General features: G+C 38.8%; 1 protein-coding gene across 2 annotated transcripts in view; it reads left to right on the forward strand.

The window, feature by feature from the left end:
* adamts3 (ADAM metallopeptidase with thrombospondin type 1 motif, 3) overlaps nt 1–22,011 on the forward strand; it is a 125,104-nt gene that overhangs the window by 17,136 nt on the left and 85,957 nt on the right. For both annotated transcript variants that reach the window (XM_034871436.1, XM_034871437.1), the window contains exon 4: nt 9,446–9,602. In XM_034871436.1, coding sequence (XP_034727327.1) covers nt 9,446–9,602 — 157 coding nt within the window. The remainder of the gene's footprint in view (nt 1–9,445; nt 9,603–22,011) is intronic.

A 22,011-nucleotide genomic window follows, 5' to 3' on the forward strand; every position in this document is an offset into this window, starting at 1 on the left:
GCCCTTCAGCTGAATCCCATATGTTTTTTTTGGCAGACAAGTGCTGTCTGCTTGGCCGGGGCTGATGTTGGGGATATTAAACTGATGGAACACAGGACTCTTGATCCCTTTTTTGAGGGTTGTGTTAAGGTAATAACTGGCTGAGCCTCTGTCAGACACCTGCCATTGTCTCCTCTGGATAACATTGACTACTGGGTGGCCAAACATGTGCCATCAAAATCCCTCCTGCTGTAAAGCCAAACTTGAGATGGCAGAGAGGGTTTTTGAAATTCTTAATATAAGTGTGTGTTTAAAGCTAGTTGTTGTGTTACATTTTTTAAATATTTATGGAAATGTTGCCAAGTAATCATCCACAAGGCATTTTATCTTGCAGACTTTACCTCCCAGAGACACAATTTCCAGCTGCAGATGTATTTTCCTGATGTGTTTTGTTTGTGAAAGAGATTCCTGGATGCTACTTTTGTTTGGATGAAGGTGACGTGATGCGTGAATACTGTGCATGCAGGACTAATAATCACATGCATGCTTTGTTCCAAACATCACTTTAACTGAAGGTGACCCCACTGGTATGCATCAGATTAAATTAAATCCTTAGTAAGTGGAAAAAACGACTGTGTTGAGGTTATGCAATATATCTCCTAGTTTTTTACTTTTTGAAATGTCTGACTTTTATGCCTTTAGACTGTTGGGTTTCACTGACTTGCTATTGCCTGGTTTCAGTTCTTTAAAAATTCTGCTGGTGAGGAAGAAGTTCATCATACTTTATCTGAATGGATAGTACGCTGGAAGGCAACAGCACTAAAAGTGATGGGAATAATGGCGTTACTTTTTTCAGTAACGAGTAATTCAATTGATTACTTTTCCCATCTTAATAATGCCGTAACCGTTACTGCCAAAAAATGCGGCGCGTTACTATAATTGAATTTTTTTTTTTTTTTCATCAGACCAACTAGATCTCTGAGCCAAGAGGCAAAGACTTTTTTTCTTCCTTGGTTAGTGGGCCGTGCATGAGACAAGCGCATAAATGCTGACTATTGGCTCAGGGAGTGTATTTGTTTTTCAGTCAGTCCAACTCTTTGTTCCAAATATCTCAACAGCTATATGATTGTGAAATTTGTTACAGCCGGTCATGGTTTCCAGAGGGTGGATACTAATGACTTTGGTGATCCTGTGGATTTTCCTTTAGCAAAATTTAAGGGGCGGCTCTGGCTCAGCGGTAGAGCGGTTGCCTGCCAATCGGAAGGTTGGTGGTTCGATCCCCGCCCCTGCAGTCATTGTCGAAGTGTCCTTTGGCAAGACACTGAACCCCGAGTTGCCCCCGGTGCTGCGCATCGGAGTGTGAATGTGTGTGAATGTTTATCTGATGAGCAGGTGGCACCTTGTACGGCAGCCCCGGCCACAGTGTATGAACGCTATATAAATACAGCACATTTACATTTAAGGTGCAGCGTTGGTAAGGGCGTGTTGCTTAAGGTAATAAGCAAGCTTAATGCTTAAGATGAAGGTTGGAATAGATCCAGGAGTTTGATGTCATTAAACACAGACATCATAAATATTGTCTTTGCCTGGTAAACAGTAGAAATATGGCATTCGTGTCACAAATTAATCTGCCAGGAATATGTTTACTCGAATGAATTTGCATGAAATTGATCGGCCAACGCATTCACTGTTTTCACTGTGTGACATTTTCTCCCACTGTTGTGGAGATTATTTTTTTTGCCTTTATTTATTTGACAGATTAAGACAGGAAGGTAAGAATATGTAGAATAAAGCAATAAATCCATTCAGATTCACATAATGAGCTTTTCTTTTTTTAAATGTTGTGTTTTCATCATAGACAGTTTGAGATGAAAAGGTTTTTTTTTTAAATAATGGAGAAAAAAGTAAACAAGATTGATTAAATTGATTAGATCTTTGCTGTACTGGCCCAGTTTTCATCCCCATGGGTCGCATGTAAAACGTCTTTTAAGCATCATCATTTAGTGACAGTATTATTTGTTTTACACAAAGGAAGATCTTTGATCAGTGTTGGGCAAATAACTTTTAAAAAGTCATTAGTTACAGTTACTAGTTACTTCTTCTTATAAAACTTAACTAAATTAGATACTGTTATAAATTATAAAAGTAACCAGTTACTTCAGTTAGTAACTAATGCGTTACTTTCAAGTACATTTTTAAATGCTCAAATGTGACCCCACCTCCACCCCTTTTTAATTGAACTTAACATACAAGTGGTTGGCTGTGGTAGAGCGGATGCCTGCCAATTGGAATCCTGGTGGTTCAGTCCCTGGCCCTGCGGTCCCATTTCGAAGTGTCCTTGGGCAAGACGCTGAACCCCGAGTTAATGAATGGTTCCTGTACTATGTGAAAGCGCTTTGGGTAGTCGTTAAAACAAAAAAAAGGCGCTTTATGAAATACAGTACAAGTGCATGTTCAAATATATATTTTTTTTTTTTTAAAGATTATTTTTTGGGCATTTTAGGCCTTTAATGGATAGGACAGTTGAAGATGTGAAAGGGGAGAGAGAGGGGGAGTGACATGCAGCAAAGGGCCGCAGGCTGGATTCGAACCCGGGCCGGCTGCGTCGAGGAGTGAACCTCTGTATATGGGCACCCGCTCTACCAACTGAGCTATCTGGGTGCCCCATGTTCAAATATTTATGGAAAATCTGAATATTATAATGAAATGGACACTTACTACAATAAATTAATAACAGAAACAACGTACACACATCTAAACTATTTTAATGTTGCTGTGGGACAAAGTGAGACTAGCCTCCAATCAAATGTACGTAGATGATATGTCTAGTCTAGTGGATCGATACAAATAAGAGAAATAGATGTTTAGGAACTTTTGATATTTATTGTTCCTCAGCGGGCCACAACTAGACAAAACTAAATAATGCTTGTTAAGCACTATGGCAAAAATAAATAACAAATATATACACTTTTTGTAGTGCAAAAAGGGTGGGTGGGTGATAGGGTGAGGGAAAAGTGAGAAAGTGAAAGTGATTAGTTTCGGAGCGAGTAGCCACTCTAGAGTCCTAGTCCCTATGTTTTCTGGGAAATCTTTAGCAGAAAAAGCCGTACCTGTCTCTCGTTGACTGACTTGCTTGTGTTGTTTGGGTTGTGCCCGCCCAACTCTATCTCTGATTGGCCTACCATGAAATTTTAATCAACCTCAGCCAATCGTCAGCATTTATGCGCTTGTCTTGTCCACGGCCCACTAACCAAGGAAGAAAAAAAGTCTCTGCCTCTTGGCTCAGATTTAGTTGGTCTGATGAAAAAAACAGCATCAATTATAGTAACGCGCCACATTTTTCAGCAGTAACGGTAACGGCGTTATTAAGATGAGAAGAGTAATCAATTAAAATTCTCGTTACTGAAAAAAGTAACGGCGTTAGTAACGGCGTTAGTTTATAATGCCGTTATTCCCATCACTGTCTTTGACATTGTCTAAACATTCTCTAGTTGTGTGTCATGCAGTTAAGCCACTTTAATAAATATTAAAAGGTCAGCTCTGCATCTCATTACACACTCTTGACATTGTTTTTTTCTCCAAGTTGGAGTCTTTGCACAGTTTGCGTTTGCCATGTGTTACCAGATGGTGGCCTTTCCAGCTCCTCAAATAGTTCCAAAAATGTTTGCAACAAACAGCACCACTGAACAGAATCACAACTTTTATCCAATTATCCATCCGTCAGTTTATTTGAACAGCTTCAAAATCCCACCTTCACCCAAAGAGGCGCTTTAATAGGTGTGTGTGTATGTGTGTGAGAGTAGCAATTCAGATCTCTCTGTTCTACCGCTGATTTATTTTTAATCTTAACAGTGTAGCGTGGATGGTGTAGGTGCAGAGAGCTAGCAGCTAGCCAGTTAGCTCAAAGACAACAGGTCTTCAGGGCGCTATATTTACTTATCACAGATGAGCAGACATACATATAGCATAACCTGCATTAATGCGTTAGTTAAGTCTCTTTTGATGCATGTTAGTAAAATGCCAGGAAAAATTCAGGCTGGATTTCTGGACTTTTTTCTACTTTCCTCTGTGCATGTGAGGATTCAGCAATTGGTACATCGCTATGCAAGCTAAATTACAGCCTGACAACATACTGTATGCTGACATAAAACATGTTTATAAGCTGCAAGCGCTGCCTGCAGGTGTTTAAATTGAGGAGTAAATCCCCACTGCAAATATGTTTTAGTTAACAAGGCAACAAAAAAATGTGAATTTTAAAATGTTCCCCCACATGAACTTCATCATCATTAAGGTCTCTTTCTGACAGCACTGTACTCACTGTGGAGATGCTGTTCTCTTTGATAAAGAAGACCTGTGAAAGATCATTGGGTCTCTCCTATTCTGTATTCATTTATGCATCAGACCCATTCATTTTCTGATAACCTCTAGCTGTCATCATAGCTATCAAATCCAGTAATAATGTGAATATAAACACGTGTCCCGTTTTAAATTGTCCCGTCATTTAGATTTTCGTAGAGTACTGTATGTATCTACATCCTCTCCACTGTAAATTTTGTTGGCAATGTACTACATACACTTTCACTGTCAGTCCCAACCCGGCAGTTTCAATACCTCCTGGGTCATGTACTACAATCACAGTTGTGATTCAATTGCATAATAAGCAACATGTGGTGTGTCATGGAAATATAATTATGTTTTCAGAAGAGCCGGATAAACAGATCTGTTTGTTTACAAGAACTCAAAAGGAAGAGGTGTATTCAGCAAGTTATTGTACTGTTTAATGTTAAAGCAGAGGTTGGAAGAAGGAAGGAAATACATTTTAGTATTTTCAACATATTTGATGCTGTTAAAGTTAGTAGATCCTCATTTTAACCCCCAAGATGAACAATGATGCCAAGTGAAAGATGGCAGCTTAAATAACCAGTTTATTAACCAGATTCAAACCTGGTAACAATACTTTGGCGAGGAGTAAACCTGGTTGTTTTGCCTAAAAAAAACAACTCCTCTTTATCTGGAACAAATCAGACTAACAAAGCATTATAGCCACTTGGGTGATATATCTATACTTGCGACGTTCCACTTCCGGGATTGCTCTGTTGCCACCGACGGTCCCTCCCGATTTCACTCACTGCGGCCGGATGTCCGTTACTTTTCATTTTCTTTGTCTTGGAGTTTTAAACTCTGATTTGGGGTGATCTTTTAAACTGATTTCTGAGGACTATGGTTACCTGCTCCTCAGATCTCTGCAGGGTAAATCCAGACAGCTAGCTAGACTCTCTGTCCAATCTGAGTCTTCTGTTGCACAACTAAAACAGCTACACTAACCTACACTAACCTACTAAAACAAGTTCTTACCTTATCTTGTGATTGGTTTAAAGAAATGCCAATTTACCAGAGCACTTTTTATCCCATCCCGGAATGTTGTGTGGACATGCCAGAGGAAGGTCTGACAATGCAACACTACTTGAGTGATAATTTCTTGTTCCCTGCTGCTCCTGATTAAAAGTTTGGATGCCGAAACTTTTAATTTAATTTTACTGGCAGGCTGTTCATCTATGTGTGGCATACTTCAGGACATGAAGATTCTCTTAACGTGTTAAAAGTTACATTTTCAAACTAGAGTAAGAACTTAAATTGGAGTCTAGCCAGTAGTGTGTGAAAATAGGAGGAGAGATTGGGGAGTGTTCGGTCGATTGGGAACTGAGGGAGTTGGAAACGAGTTCAGTGTGCGTGTTGGTTGCAAGCACCATATGTGCACAGTCCAACAGAGTGTAAATGGAGAGGCCAGAGCAAGGTATGGACTGCAGAGATGTGGCACTGGCTGAACGAGAGCTTGAACAAATTCCTCTGGAGCTCTGTGAGAGGTGGCTCTGTCTGCTGCACAGGTGCACAGTACAGTAACTCTCTAAAGGCTGAACGTTGCTGTTGAACATGAATTAATTTTTAGTTTCTTCCTCCTGTCTCACCAGATGATGTTTGAGTGTTTTGAGCAGATCATACATATTTGCACATTACATTTATGTTAGGGCTGCACAAATAATTTTAAAGGATTTTGGCTTCCCACGATCAAATTTGTGTAATCGAGCGATATTTTAAGGGCATCATTACGTTCATAGAACGCTCCAGGTTTTTTTCAAAGCCAATCTACCGCTCCGTACAACAATGTCTGATCATGTGTCAGAGTTGTTCCCTGCATCAAGCAGCTTAGTTTCTAGATGTAGACGGTCACAGAGGACAGAGTAACAAGGTTTACCAGTTAACCAGTAAACAACAATGTGTCCCGTCTGAGTTGTTTTTCAGACAATAGCAGTTACCAATGCTATTTTTTGTCTTTAAGCTCAAAGGCTTTAGGGTGCGACTAACATTTTTCAAAGGTCGCACGGGTGCACCTAATGATCTCGCATCCGCTGCCTCTTCACAAATGAAACAATGTTGTTTGAATCGATATGGTTTAATTTTGCGTTACATGACCCTTTTCTTCTGTAAAGCCGTGCCTGTGTTAGGATCTCTTCTCTTACTCTCCACGCAGCCCCGCCCCAATTCACTCAAACAGGGCTCCCCAGTAACACTTCTAACATGTGTCCACAGTTTTAACTGTTATTAACACAGCCGTATATTGTTAAACATGAGAGGCAAATCTGTATTTGTACCAGTGTTTCCACTGGTAACTCTGCTGTTGCGGCGTCCACAGTGAAAAACACAGAAGAAGTTATTGAATGCAACTTACTACAGTTTGTAGAATAATAGCGTGTGAGACGGAGCTGCTGGACACATTCATAATGAGTCAGCCGTCTCTCTGTGAGTAGCGTCCATCCCTTTCCCCCTCTCTCCCTAGCTCTTTGAATCAAATTTTATTTTTTGTTGATACTTTTTTTAATTTTATTTTTATATATCCTAGGCTATTTATTTCAGATCATTTTCATTTGCATGTGTTGTATGTCTGTAAAACATACAACTTCAACATGAGTGGAATGTATTACAATATGGATGTGAAAGCAGTTATAAATAGCCTCTGTGACTATAAAATTTGTTTGGATTAAAATCCAGAAATAATCGTGATAATTAATTGTTAGCATTTTGACTTTATTAGCCTTTTTAACAGTTCTAAATGGAACATTTGTAATGTTTGTGCAGTGGGATATGCAGCATTTACAGAAACTGCCTATGGATGTACGTTTATAGATGGTTAAAGATCCAATATGCAATATATTTACTAGGGGTGCACAAGTCAGAAAAGGTCACGATTTATTTCGATATCGATTTTTATCTAAATTCTTTTGGCAAAAAGAAAAAGAACACAGCCGGTGAAGTTGTCCTGACTGGTGCTAATGCCGCCATGCTATCTAACTTATAGATATACAACAATATTAAATAAGGGCTTTTTAGTGGTTGCTGTTAAGTTTTGGTAAAAAAAAGGTGGCTCCGCAGTTGCCTTGGTTTTCATGACCGTCAAAATAGCAGCATCTAGAAACTTGCTTTGCTGTTGAGTAATGTTTGGCAATGATAGACTACAATCTAGCTAACACTAACTATAGTGCGATAAAAAATGATCGGCCATTTATATATTTGTTTTTTTATTTTTATTTTTCAGAATCCAAATAAATTATTCTGATAAATGAATATTTAAAAAACGTTCAACCATGTTATAAGTATTGGTGTTGCATAGTATGTCCACCAGAGGGAACTCTACAATGTCCACTCTACAGGCAACACTTTTTTTGTTGGGGTATTGTGTTTTGGTTCAAAAGACTTTAAGGTTCATATCTTAAGTCTGTATTTTTATGCATTTAATTTATCAGATGATCTTCCTCTGTTCTGTTGTGACAATAAAACAAATTACCATCATATTTTTTAGTGAGAACTTATAAATAACTACAAATAACTAATGTTAGGGAAATCTGGTTATGTTTTGTTACGCGTTTCTGGATTATTAAAAAAAAAAATGTATATCGGAATATCAGATTTTTAAATAACAAAATATTTGTATCGGTATCCGTCTTAAAAATCCTTTATCAGTCGGGCTGTAACATATTGAACCTTTTTAGGCGGTGCGCAGTGGTAAGTCACTTAATATGCTAACGTGTGTGTTTAATGAAGCTTCATTCAGCTTTTGCACATGTGTGACACCTGGTTTAGCACATCACTTATATTTGATGAGGTGCACATTTAGTTTATGTACATCATCGTGCTAGTTAGAGTGTGTGACCCTTCATATATCCTCCCTAAACTACAGGCATGACAGGCTTCTTATTACAGGAAATCTGAGGGAGGCAGGTAGTGATCACAAAGCAATTTTGTTCCAATGTGTGACTAATGATGTGGAGCTTTTCTGATCACCACCTTAAGCTGTAGGCAGGCAACCAGCTAATAATTGCAAAGAGATTGCAAGTTGCAGAAAAAGAATCAAAACAATATGAAACAACAGAAAGACCCAATTACATTTAACCGACACAGGTTTCATGGATGTGACTGTTGCGCTTCCGGTTTTTATATTGCATATTATTCCAGCCCTATTCATTATACATGGAGTCATCCTCCCGCTTAAAGAAGGATGAGACCAATAAGTCTGTACAGTTGTGCTGTTAGTTATACACTACTATCACTAAGTTATATGTAGTTTGCTGCTAGCATGCAGCCTGACGTCTGACCCTAGACCGTATATATATTGACGGTCTATGCGTCTGACTCCCCCCCCCCCCCCCCCCCCCCCCCCCCCCCCCCCCCCGTGTGAAATACCAAACTCCTTCCTACGTACATTGCCAAACACTTTGTTTGCACCACGTAATTCCATGGGTATTTCCCTACCCAGTCCTCGCGGTACCTGCAGAGAATTCTTTTGCTTTTTAGCGTGTTCATTAGGTCCCGGGACACCAGCCTGAGCCTCCATTTCAACAATGAACGATTGAAAAATAGCATTGCATATTCATCCAAATTCGCGCCTAGCTATCTATGTGGCAGCCGACGGGAGCTGGCTGCAGGAAGACTCAGTCACCATGAACAGCTTTTAATGTTCTATCAAACCTAAACTACTCAAGTCTATTTTTGAGACTATGCTTTAATTTTTGGGACATAAGGGCAGGATTTGGGAACATTTTGGGACTGTCCCGAATTTTTCTGGACATCTGGTCACCCTATACTTAACTGAGAACAAAACAGAGAGGATTTTCAACGGCTGCTGGTGCAACTACCACTGTCTATACAACACTCGTGCTAAAATCCAAGATACTGTTGCAGGTCAATGCAATAATTATCTTGATTTATGACCTTTTTATAAGCATTAGTAAACATTCATCATTTTGGACTATGGTTGGATATTAAGAAGTCTAATGCCTCTTAATTGCCGATGTAAGAGCTAGTTTCCAGAACTTTCCATACTTTGTACTTTTTCCTCCGAGTACAGAAGCAGGTCCACTTTTCGTACAATTAGCATGGTTCACGCACTCACTGGCCTGGTGTTGTGTTGCAGGCTGGGATGATCCGCACCAACTCAGACGAGTACTTCATTGAGCCGCTGGAAAGGGGGACTCAGGAGCTGGAGGACCAGGGACGGGTCCACGTGGTTTACCGCAGGTCGGCTCTGGTGCAGGCTCCCTCTGATATCTCTGTGGACTACCAGCTAAAAGGTAGGATGTACCACAATGTTTTACTGCTCCTGGGTGAAATGGCGGTCCAAAAGGATCTTACAAGTACAGCTTTTACTGCTACCTCTTCCACTACTGCATCTGTTTTTATGATTATTGCGGTGCTAATTTCTTTTACTACCACTGGTCCATTGATAATGTGACTTTCTGTCTGAATTAATCTTGCAGATGAATTTAGGAGTTATATTTAGGTTTCCATTGTTAAGCTTTTTGTCAAGCTTTTTTTATAACAATGTCATCAATGCTTAGTTAACTCAGTGACCTGTGTTATATGACAGTTACGCTCTTGCTAGCTGCCTTATTTGCTGTCAGCCAACAAACAACCCAACTGACTTTTCTCAAGCTGCTCAGAGTGGAAATTTAAATCCCTATAATAACACTTAACAATGCATAACACAAAAACTAAATAAAAAAACAACAAGTGAAGGTCCTGCTTTCCCCTTAACATATCACACAAGGACTTGTTCTGGGTGGGTAAAGCCACATAAACTTGACTGAAAGGAGCGCCACCACTCGTATGGGCAGCACACAAGAAAACAACAAGCGCTCCTTTTTTTCCACCCTCATGGGAAATAAAAAACATCCTGGCCAGGTTTCTCTCAAAACCAGTTTCTGTTGCATCTACAACTACAGTACCTGCTGCAAACGTATAATGTGAGCTGGGAGATTTTCTATGAAAAGAGGTTGAGTTATTAACTTTCTTGACATTTAATATTACATCTCAGGGCTTGCAATATTTCGTAGGATTGGTTCAGGAGACTGCGTTCCACACTTGAAAACATACTCAGTTCTATTTGCTAATGAAGACCGTGAGATGCAGTTAAAAGGTATGCCAGTAATTGACCCTTTTAGTAGATCTTTGTCACACAAATAACTAAAAGGCGTTTACTGCTACTGCTGCTATTGCTTGTATTATTATTATGAATACTAACAGCTTTCACTGATTTCCCTAAATACCTAGCTTGCCCTCTATTTATACCAAACAACTGTCTCTGTTGCTGCTGTATGTGCAGTGATGGGTCACATCGGCTGTGAAGGAGATCCGTGCCCAGAAAAGATTTTTTCCTGTGATTCACATATCACTTGGCTGTAAGGAGTCGTGAAAATGGAAATGTATTCAGATTTAAAAGTAGCATATTATTGCCTTTCTTTCAATTTAAATATTATAAAACAAACAAACAAGGTAAAGAAGCCTTCCACTGCGGGTCCCAATCTGTTGGTAATTATACGTGACTGTGTCGCAGTCCATCTGGACTCAGCTGTGGTGTGAGCAGAGATAAAAACTTTGGTTTTGAGCCAGACAGGCTGAATCATCATGTGCATGACGTGCATGTGTTTGCCGTCTTAATGAATCCATGGCAGGATGATGCTTGTATTAATATCTGAACTTTGCAGCAGCTTCTGACAGACTCACTAAGTGTTGCATTTGACATTTTAAATCATCTGCCAGTGGAGAGATTTGCCCTGATTGCTGCTATGGAAACCTTTGTCATGCCTTTGCAGGCAGAAACTTAAAGAAAAAGTCAACCAGAGTCAATCAGGCAATCAGCAGCTCAATTTATAATTCCAAAACTGCATTTTAGTTTCTTTTTTCTCCTCCACAGACTGGCCCACAAGCTGTGAAAATATATGCTATATGAATATTCATTTGCATGGCAGTTTTGAGCAATCCTGAGATTTTTGGTTTGATGCTGTCAATAGTTACGTTAATTATACATTAAGGAGCATCAGAATTCATGATTAGAGATTGGAGGACAACATAGGATTGTTTTGGTCACAACAATGTCAAAACATTGTTTTGAAAGCTGTGTTCAATATTAAATAAATCAAAAAAGATATTATCAAATCATAAATAACAATGTGAATAAGCTGTTAAAATATAAAAATTTGTAAAATAATTAAAGAAGTTACAAAAACTTCCCAAGTGTTTGCCCACGAGCAGGCCATCGCATTGCATGGCATCTCCTTCGGTGTATGAATATGTGTGTGAATAAGAGGCAAACTTTAAAGTGCTTTGTCCGTTAAGGTTGATAGACGCTGTATAAATGCAGTCCATTTGTGCTCTGACATGCTTTTTCATTTCAATTATTGATGGGAAAAAATGATTCAGTGCAAAGCTGCAATGATTGCAGTGATTACAGGTGGTTGTATGTGTGAGTGAAACAGCGTCATAAATCAGATACTGCAAATGCAAGAAAGTGAAAAGAAATTATTTTAACAACCGCAATCAGAATGTACAATCAGGATGTGCAATCAGAAGTTATTAAGAGAAGCTTATCATCGGCTCAAGATACAGGCAGAGGATCAGCCAATTACTCTGAACATACAATATAGCCATATCCCCACATGAAGTAATAACATGAACATGTTTCATGTAATCCCTTTGTGTTTAGAGACACCTTGGATTCCCCACTGTTTCTTCTTCTTCTTCTTCTTCTTCTTCCTCTTCTTCTGTCATGTATTTTAACATTACGCACCACAGAACTTCCAGAAATGTTCAACAAATGTGGTGCGCAGTGATAAATCATTTTTTACTGATGTGAGTGACTCTTAAAGAGTGCTCAAACTTTTCACTTACAACACAATAAGCTGTCAGGGGCTCACCGGTTCCACTTTCAGCAGATTTACTGTATATTCTGCTGCAGCAACATTTCTTCAGTGAAGACCTGATATGTGTTTACAGCTGTGATATGGTAGGCACAGGTAATGGCAGCTTACCTGCTTGAGTATAAAAGTGAAAGAAGATGATCTGCTGCTCTTCAAAAACACAAAGCCTCCTACTGTATTATTATACAGATCTCAAAGGTTTCTTGAATGATATTTGTCTAAGAAATCTGTTAACCAACAACATACACTCACAATGTTACCCTTTATGTTGAAAAACATATTTTTTTGCATTTTAATTAATAATTTCAATGCTTTTGCTTGGCTAACACATTTCACAGCTATCTATCTATTATTATTTTTTTAATGTTTCCTAACGGACAAAAGAAGAGACGGGGAAGGTGGAGAGTGCAACAGCACAGACCCATTTCTTCACACAGTGGCATGTTGCTCTGGCGCTCGTTAAATAACAGCAAGGGTGGGGAAAATGTCCCAGCAGTAGTACATGAACAAGCCACACGGTACAAAGAATAATGCAAAAGACGCCTGCCTACTGTTTGAAGATAGAAAAAGATAAATCTTTTTCTTCTATTCTATGTCATTTTTTATGAATTCTGCCGCACTTTCACAGTGTTTTGTTCCTGATTGCAATGACGTTGCATTCGGAACAATGCACCAGCTCAGATGTGTGCCTCTGGCTGATTTCTTCACTGTAGCTATTGCTGCTGAGGCTCATGAATATCATTGTATTTAGAGAAATTCCTCATGTGAAAAATGAGAAATCTCAGATAAACCATTTTTTAAAACTATTTGTAATATTAAGCTTATAGGATATTTATATAAATCAAGAAGAAGGAGATTCCTCTGTTCAATGTTAAAGAGCATTGCGGTAGTTTAGATGTTTATTTGATATGAGTAAACTACTTAAGGCTTACCCTTTTATGGTGTTTCTACCTTTAGTTGTTATAGAACTTTTACTGTAACCGTGACATTAAATTACTTTTTAATTTAATAAAATAAAGGCATATACGTTAGGAAGTAAAGTGATGAAGTATACTGTAAGAGAGCCAAATGCCGTGTAAGGTGATAGGTTGATGGATCAGAAAAAACAGGACTTATACCCGAAACCTGTGTCCCGTTTGAAAATAAAAGTAAATGGGGCCATGGCTTAACATTCTGAACATAATCTAACAAACAGGTGAAAAGAATAGCACCTTCTTCTTCTTTTCTCTCTCTAAGAGAGTGTTTGATCCTGGGTGCTGGTGGAAGATTATTTGCAGTGCACAGCAGAGCCATCACTGCTGTCTTGGCTGTGCTCCTCTCTTGTGATATGTTGGTGTCAATTGGATGTCATACCTTGATCCAATCTGGTCTCTGTCACGTACTGTGACCAGTCGATTGTAAAATTGTTTTCTCCAGACTTCCTCTGAGTGATGGAAGTGGAGGAGTAATTCCTCTCTTCTATAACGAGCACTGCTGTAATGCCTCTGAGCAAGGCACATCCTACCGTTGAGGAGCTGTTCAGTGCATAGAATTGCGGCAGCTATTAAGTGTGTTATTGTGTAGGCTTCAAGGGCACTTTCCCTAAAACTTTATTTCAGGAAACCCAGTATTTTTGAATGAGTTCCATGGCATACTTCACGCAAGAATTGAACAATCAACTTAGGAACACGTTTGAACGGACATCTTCAGTATCAATAATACTGTGAACAAGGCAGCTAATGGTTTGCATCCTTTGTTAGTCTTGAATTTAATGTCCGTGACCTTGAATACTTTTTGTGAATTTAGACTTTGACAGGGCTGGTTTTTTTCCGAAGGCAGGGTTAAACAAGTCAACATCCACTTTTAAAAAGCTTCACTGGAGCAGAGAAGGAGACGCAAGGATCGGAAAGTGTTGCTGTTGCTTTCCATCCACCTGATCTCAGTAGTGTGTGTTGTTTCAGCACCTCTTGTTTCCTGTTGATGCCTGAGAGTTGGATGGAGAACAGTTGGTTGTTGGAAAACAAAGATGTTGAGGAAATTGCATCTCAATTGCATTGCAATTGGCTTCCCAGTGACAAGGAACGAGAAAGTTTGGCAGAGTAGATTGTCTGTCTTCTGTTTAGAGGGCGATCTCAAGCATTGGGTGTGAATGGTCTCCTTCAGCTTTTTTTCTGCAGTTCCTCTTCAGCTCTTTCAGCTCTGTTTGCTCTTTCGGTGCAAAAACATAGGGCTATAGGCAATATATTGATATTATATCCATATCGTGATATGAGACCTGGATTGATAGTATTATATTAATACAATAGTGTCATGCTAGTCAACCAGCTTATTTATACCTAATTTCCCTCTCCAAAATCAATTCAGAAGAGTACGTTAGTCAAAGTACTTACTTGCTTTGGTGTTTTGTTTAACAAAGAATGGTTCACATTAGAAAATATCCTTTTTCATTTTTATCTCCTATGTAGATGCACTCCCCTACAAAATGTATTATTTACAAATAGAGCTATTTATGTCATCTTTTTTTTTAAATATAAAAAAATATTGCAATGTCAGTTTTTTCCAAAACCGTGCGGGCCTATAGGAGACTAGATGTTGTCTTAGATTTTGGATATCAGGATATTGTAATATGGTACAAGTGTTGTCTTTTTCTGGTGTTAAAGGCTACATTACAGTAAAGTGATGTAATTTTATGAACTTACCAGACTGTTCTAGCTATTCTTTTATTTGCCATTACCTACTTAGTTAATATATCCACATTACTGATGATTTTATTTATCACAAATCTCATTGTTTAAGAATTTTGGTCAACCTTACAATAGCGTGACAATATCTTTATCGAGGTATTTGGTAAAAAATATTTTGATCTTTGATTTTCTCCATATCGCCCAGCCCTAAAAATTGAGATTAACATTTGTTCTAGACCTTTGAAATGGCAGTGGACAAAACAATCTCAAGCTTACTACTACGCGGAGGGTAAGAAAAAACTTTCATTTAATTCTTTTACATGTTTGACACTGGAACACACACAAGATGGCTAGGATTCTGTTCCCATTCAGAGACAAGTGCATTAGTTAGGTTCAACACTGCTGTTGGGTGATTGGATTGTCTTCAGACAACCATTAGTACTACGTGAAAAAACCCTGTCCTGATGTTGAAACAGGAGAGGGCCGCCCCCAAACTGTTATCACTGCGTTGAAGGCCTAGTTAACCCATAGAGGGTTATCCAGCAAGAAAGTTGAACCTGGCTCCATTTTTGCTGCTAGAGCTGTCACAATTTTGCTGCACAATTAATTGTCTATTTCAGTAACTTCTCTTTTTGAAACAAATGGAAGTTTTTGACTGAATTCAAAGATACATCTTTTGGGTATATCACTATTATGTGACCCAGATAATGTAGTAACACAGGTGCACAGCCTATGAAGTAAACAAAGCCTCTTTATTAATATAAAACTTTTTTTCTAACTTTCCCCCTTTGTCATTTTTGTTGCTATAAATGTGTATAGAATCCACTTTAAATATACTCTTTGCACAAGGGCTTTAACTTAACCTATTTTTACTATTCCATTGCACAAGTACTACCGTCTATCCTCTGAGTCTGTAAATAATGTCTATGTTGTTAAAATGTGTCTTTTTGTCTTTTAATCTTGCTGTGTATGTGTACTGTTGGTTGGAGCGTGACAACCTACATTTTGTCGCATATGTGGCTGCATATTATGTCAATAAGAATAAAGTTGAATTAAAAAAATTGAAATTTCCAACAACTAGCATAACTTTAGCTCAAAAGTCCGACCAATTATATAGTTAGAAATTGGACACATCTGAAGAAAATGAACAATTACCATCAGCAGTCATACTGTACTGTCACGGTTCAACAGCGGAACCAAATGTAACCCAAATGTATGACTCAGAGCAGAGAGTTAAAGGTAACGGAACTTTATCAGACAAAATACAATCCAGGAAAGGTACAAAATCATCAGGCAGAAGATGTGGTCAAAATTACAAGCTAGAGGTCTACAAAAACACTGGGAAAGAAACCCTGGCGATAACGCAAGTGAGAAACATAAGGTACTACAACAATCTGGCAACTAATGAATGTCACAAGGTGAGTATACATACAGTGGGACAGGGGAAGACGATTAAAGGCAGACAAAGACTGAAAGACAAGTGACTTGAAAAAGAGACAGACTGTAAGTTAACAAAATAAAACATACAAAACATGAATTAAGAGCAGAACTGGATGTGACACATACCTCTTAAGACCTTGCTAATGTAAGCAATTCATTTCAGTGAAACCGTGATTACGTAAAGAAATTGACAATTAGAATATTATGTAATAATTGATCAATAAAATACGTGAAAATGCACATTCCTATAGATTTTCTAACGTGAACTGTGTACTTTTACCGTTTACCTGGTGATTATCAAAGCAGTGGATTCAATTATTTGTCATTTGTTACTCATCTCATCAAAAGGTCCGCTAGTTAATGCACTGGAGATTTCCTTAGGACTGAGAAAATCTCTTTGGGTCAGTTTTATGATACGATAAATCCATATATATATGCATTTTTAATGCAAGGGTGATTCATTTCATCCTACATAAGTTCAGCTCAGGGCTTTAAGTCAACTCAAGGTCTTCTACGTCGAACTGGGAAAACCATTTATTTATGGTCTTGGCTTTCTGCTGTGGAGCATATTCATGTTGAGACAGAAAAGGATATACAAGACTGAAGAATTGGTGGATGCCCACATACTTTCAGCCTCATATTGTATTTTTCAGCATGGTTTTGGATTTGGGTTGACTTTCGATTTCAGCTGATGGTGAGGGAGTATTCTCAACCTTTAACGTCACCTTGTCTGTGGGAATTGTGCCTGCTGCAGCCGCGCCTATAACAGAAGATTATCCCACTACTTGTGGAACATGATTCTAAATAAATAATTCTTAACGCCTTCGCTTAATTTCTCAGTTTTAACAATTCAGTTCATAGGAACTGCATTCTGCTGACACTCCTGCAAGTAAAACAGCCGTGAGCATTTTCTGTGTCCCTATAAAATAAATATCCGTGATATAAGATTCAAAAGAAAGCAAACGGAAGCTAGAGGATTATTCATGGAAAGGTACAAATAATCATCCAGCACATTGTTTCTTTACAGAGCTCCCCAGCATCAACAGTTTTATTCACGAAAGAGATATTTATCTGAAAAGGAGTCTTGCATATTGTAATGTCCATACTTGAAAGCTAAGATGTTTACCATACAACCTTCTTATGATTGAGTTTTTTGCCTGTATGTTGATGCTTTTTAAATACAGGGTACTGTAAATATCTACAGTATATGAATGGATTGAGGAGACCAATGTGAAAGGGATGTACTGAGCATTATTAATATCAAAAACAATGAAAAAAGGTTGAAATTAATGGATTTTGTCCTAATCTTGTTTTTCTTACAGATATTTTGGATACATACTTTACATTGTGTATTTCTTTTTTAAATATATGTTCATTTTTACGTGCACATTTTGGCTAATATACACCATTAATAAACCCCATTGAATTATCAAAAACAAAATCCTTACATAAAAATAAGTTCTGAAATTGTAAGGAGCGTCTTATGTCTAATATGAATTGAAGTTTTATCCTCAACGGACATCCAAGATATCTCCAGATAGTCTGAGTCACATAACTAAATATATGTGTATCATGTCTGTAGCTATGGTAGTTATCTCGGAATCATGACTGGGAAAAATTTGAAGATTTATCTGTTTGGACCAAGTTGGACAAGTGTCCTTAGAGTTAGGTCTCCAAAATAAGGACATTTGAAAATGTCTAATTCCATGACAACATGGCGGATTCCAAATGAAATGAGTGTTTTTACAACAATTACAAAATGAAACATTGCAGACTTATAGATAACACAAATCTCATACAGATCACACATCAGGGATCTATCCATCCTGACAGAAAATCCATCATTCCCGTCCTGTGAACGCTATCTCTTCCTCTCTGTGCGAATACTCCTGGTTTCCCTCAACAGTTCAAAGGAACCCTCCAACAAAGGAGAAGAGATTCTCACTGTGAGCAAAGGCATTTTCTGCAGCCAAAATTACCACAAATAAATAGAAAATGTGCCTGGAATCACAAAGTCAATGCGTGTGTGACTGCTTTGGTGATGAATTAAATATAAAAAATATAAATGAATTAATCCAGCTGAGAAATACACTGTTGTCTTGTATCTATAGACATTGACTAAATTAATAAAAAAAATAAAAAAAGTTTTCGGGGCGGCCTCTAGCTCACCCAGTAGTGCGTGTGCCCCATGTAGGTGGAGTCCTTTGCAGCGGCCTGGGCTTGAATCCAAAACTGCTTCCCTCTGCTGCGTGTCATCCCTCTCTCTTCCCACTTTCCTGTCCATCCACTGCCACTATCTAATAAAGGGAAAAGCCCCCAAAAATATCTTTAACAACAAAACAAAAAACGTTTTAGTCTACCAAGTAGTAGTAGTTTATAATTTGTTTTAATTTCCCTCTTGTATAAATCATAATCATCATTTCTTGCATTTCCTTTGAAATATGCTACTGCCGGATGTGTGGCTTAAAATAATCTCCCCTACTTTCGAAATTGTGGCTAGATGTGAAGCTACATTGATTGGGCTGAGTATAGAAATGGGCATCTGGAGCACTACACTGTATTATTTTAATTGCAGCAATCAAATACAAACACTGGCCCTCATTTATGAAATTTGCGTACGACCTAAAGCAGGTGTGGGACGGGCGTACGCCGATTTCTATGCAAAGCTCAGCATTTATTGATTTGAACGTGAGCGTAGGCTGAAAACAAATCTCACGTCTGGTCTGACCTCGTGTACTCAAGTTTTCGAGCCAGTTTGGACTTGCGGTGCAGCATGTAACAGGAGAAGGAGAAGTCATCAGTTGATCACTCATCGACAATGGCAGATCTGGCTTTTTTAGAAGACCTCTATGAGCCAAGCAACAGTGCACACACAGCCTACACAGATGAACCACGGTGGAGTGGGGCGGGGGAGGGGGGGGGGGGAATTGTTTTAGCCTGTGGGGTTCTGCACAACATCGTGCAGGAAATCAGGGTGTGGGCGGAGGACACGCGCTCTCCCACACAGCTGTTGCCTGGTTCTGACTCACGAAAAAACACTGCATCAACTCCGCTACCATGTGTTTATTTAAATGTAGGTACACCTACATGTAGGCCTAAGATATTGCAATATTAGCCTATATATGACTATTAGGAGTATGCATATGTCAAGGATGTATGAATTAAATAAACTTCAGCTAGAGTCCAATTTAATACGGCAACACGTTGACCGCATTAGTGATCTCTTTCTATTCTTCATTCATCCCACAGCCTAATATCAGTTTTTTGTCTTACTGCATTTAAGCTGAGATGTCAGGGTTTCACTCTCCACCGCGGAAAAGTGCCGCTTCTTAGCCGGATTACGTCTGGCCATGTCGTAAATAGTAGGGGCGAGGCCGAGAATAACGAATTCCACGTGAAGCCTGTTATAAGAGGTTGTCTGTGCTCATGTCTGCGCTGGTTGATAAATGAGGGCAACTAAGAAGAGCTTTGCTGTTTATACAAAACATTAAAAAGTAATAAACACTGATGTTCACATTCACTTTATGACTCAAAATGAACCATTTCTAAAGTAGAAATCATCATTTGGCACTCTCAGTAATGAAAAAACCAAAACATTTTAAATTAAATATTTAGCATTTTAACATCAAAGCCTCATGATTGATTTTGGATATGGATATTTTAACGTTTTAAAATAAACACTATACTTGCCAATATTTTTTTTCTCCAAATAATTACATTAAATAAACCGATACCTTTTCTACAAGGATTCCTTAAAATTGGTAAAATAGGAAGAACAAAATTGCCAGTGCTCTCTAGTGGACAAATAATGTAATGGAAAAACTGACATGTGGCATTTCTTGTTACTGATAGGGCAGTGTGTATGTTATAAACAAGGACAAGCAAACATAAATTGTCCCAACCAAGTGAGACTTGTGGTGTGTGCCAACAGGAAGGAAGAAGGTTTATGGATCGTGTAGTCTTCATCAGTCATGGGGCTTACAAAACCGCTGACTGATAATATGTGTCTGCATCTAACAAATGCTTTCGAATATGTAAATAGTTCTTTTCTTTTTTTCTTTATTAATAGTGTATTATTATAAAGGGAAGAAAATGGGAAAAAATTGAATTTATAAACAATTATTAACAATGATAATAGTTTAACTCTAATAATATATCGAGCACTTTTAATTGTCAGTTATCACACACAAGAAAAATCCCACAATACCTCATGCAGCCCATGTAGTGCATCCTCCGCACATAAGTGTACGTTTTTTCAATCTGTCACACTGACACATATCACACACACACACACACACACGCACGCCAGTGATGCTAACAGATATCTGTGTGTGTGAGTGTGTGTGTGGGTGTGTGATTCCAGGGGGAAATTAGGATTACAGTGAGACTAAATGTCTTGACTGCTCAGTATGCCCCTGAGATCTGATCTTCTGTCATCTGGCTTGACGCCCAGGTCAGGGATTCACCCTCTGCAGCACTTGGATATTAGGTTTTATTTTCTCATGGTAGTGAAAATAGAGTGAGGAACTAGTGAAAGGTCTGATGTCTGAGGAAGAAGTTCTGTGAGAGACAGGGAAAGAATGAAGAAAAGATTCTTTGAGAGTGAGGAAGAGGTCTATATGGTAAAAGGAAAGGAGTGATTTATATTTGTCACATAGATGTGTTAAGCAGAATGGGGGCTGGCTGAGTGTGGAGGAATTTGGTGAGCTGGCAGGAATGCAAAAACATTCAAGTGAGTAAGAGACAAAAAACAAAATAGTTGGAACGGTATAATCTTACTAGAAAATGTGATCTAGCAGGAGATGCAATTTTATTACTCTCGTTGGATGTAATTGACAATACAAGACAGCTTGAAGTAAAATGTTTCCCCTCTGCCAACCCACTTACTGCTGTAATTAGTAAGCTAATCATTATTTCACCAGACAAATACTACATGTGCATCCAAAGCACAAACATATCTCATTACTGCACGTTATTACATGTAAAACCTTTCTCTTTTTTCCCTGTTACCTTTACCTACATATCATGGCACGTTCCAGAGGCATGTTTAGAAAAATATTTGCAGAACACATTTCAGTCAATGTTACAAACCACAAGTTTGGTTGGGTAATTACTTTGATATTGCAGTTAGGGTCCTCTTGATTTGTTGTTAGTCTGGGCAGAGGGGCAAAAAAGTGACTCAAGGTGATTGTGTGAATGCATAGCAGGGTGCTGCTAAGCGCGAGCATGTGTGATCAGCAAACCTTGCCTGGATGAAAAGGTTTTTTGCAAGGTGCCTGTATGCACGGCTCTTTATCTTTTGTGTGGGGATTGGACGTACACCGCCTTGCCTCCTTACCCCCCCCCCCCCCCCCCCCCCCCCCCCCCCCCCCCCCACACACACACACACACACACACACACACACACACACACTTCCCACACCCCAACCCCAGCCATACATCACTCTGTTGTGAGAGGATCAGCCGAAGAGGTCTGTCAGTGAAAGAAGAATGCTGTTTGACCATCTGTTTCCAGGTGAAGCAGATGAAAGGTTTTACTGTATGTATGCCAAGAGCCTGCGCCAGATAAAGAATTGAAACTTTTTGTCAATTGCTAGCTGTTGTCTTCTCCGGGGAACCATCACCTTATCGTGGTGGAGAGGTTTGTGTGTCCCTATGAACCTGAGGGCTGTGTTGTCTGG

The sequence above is a fragment of the Etheostoma cragini genome, chromosome 5, assembly GCF_013103735.1.
Source record: "Etheostoma cragini isolate CJK2018 chromosome 5, CSU_Ecrag_1.0, whole genome shotgun sequence".
In the NCBI taxonomy this organism is placed as follows: Eukaryota; Metazoa; Chordata; class Actinopteri; order Perciformes; family Percidae; genus Etheostoma; species Etheostoma cragini.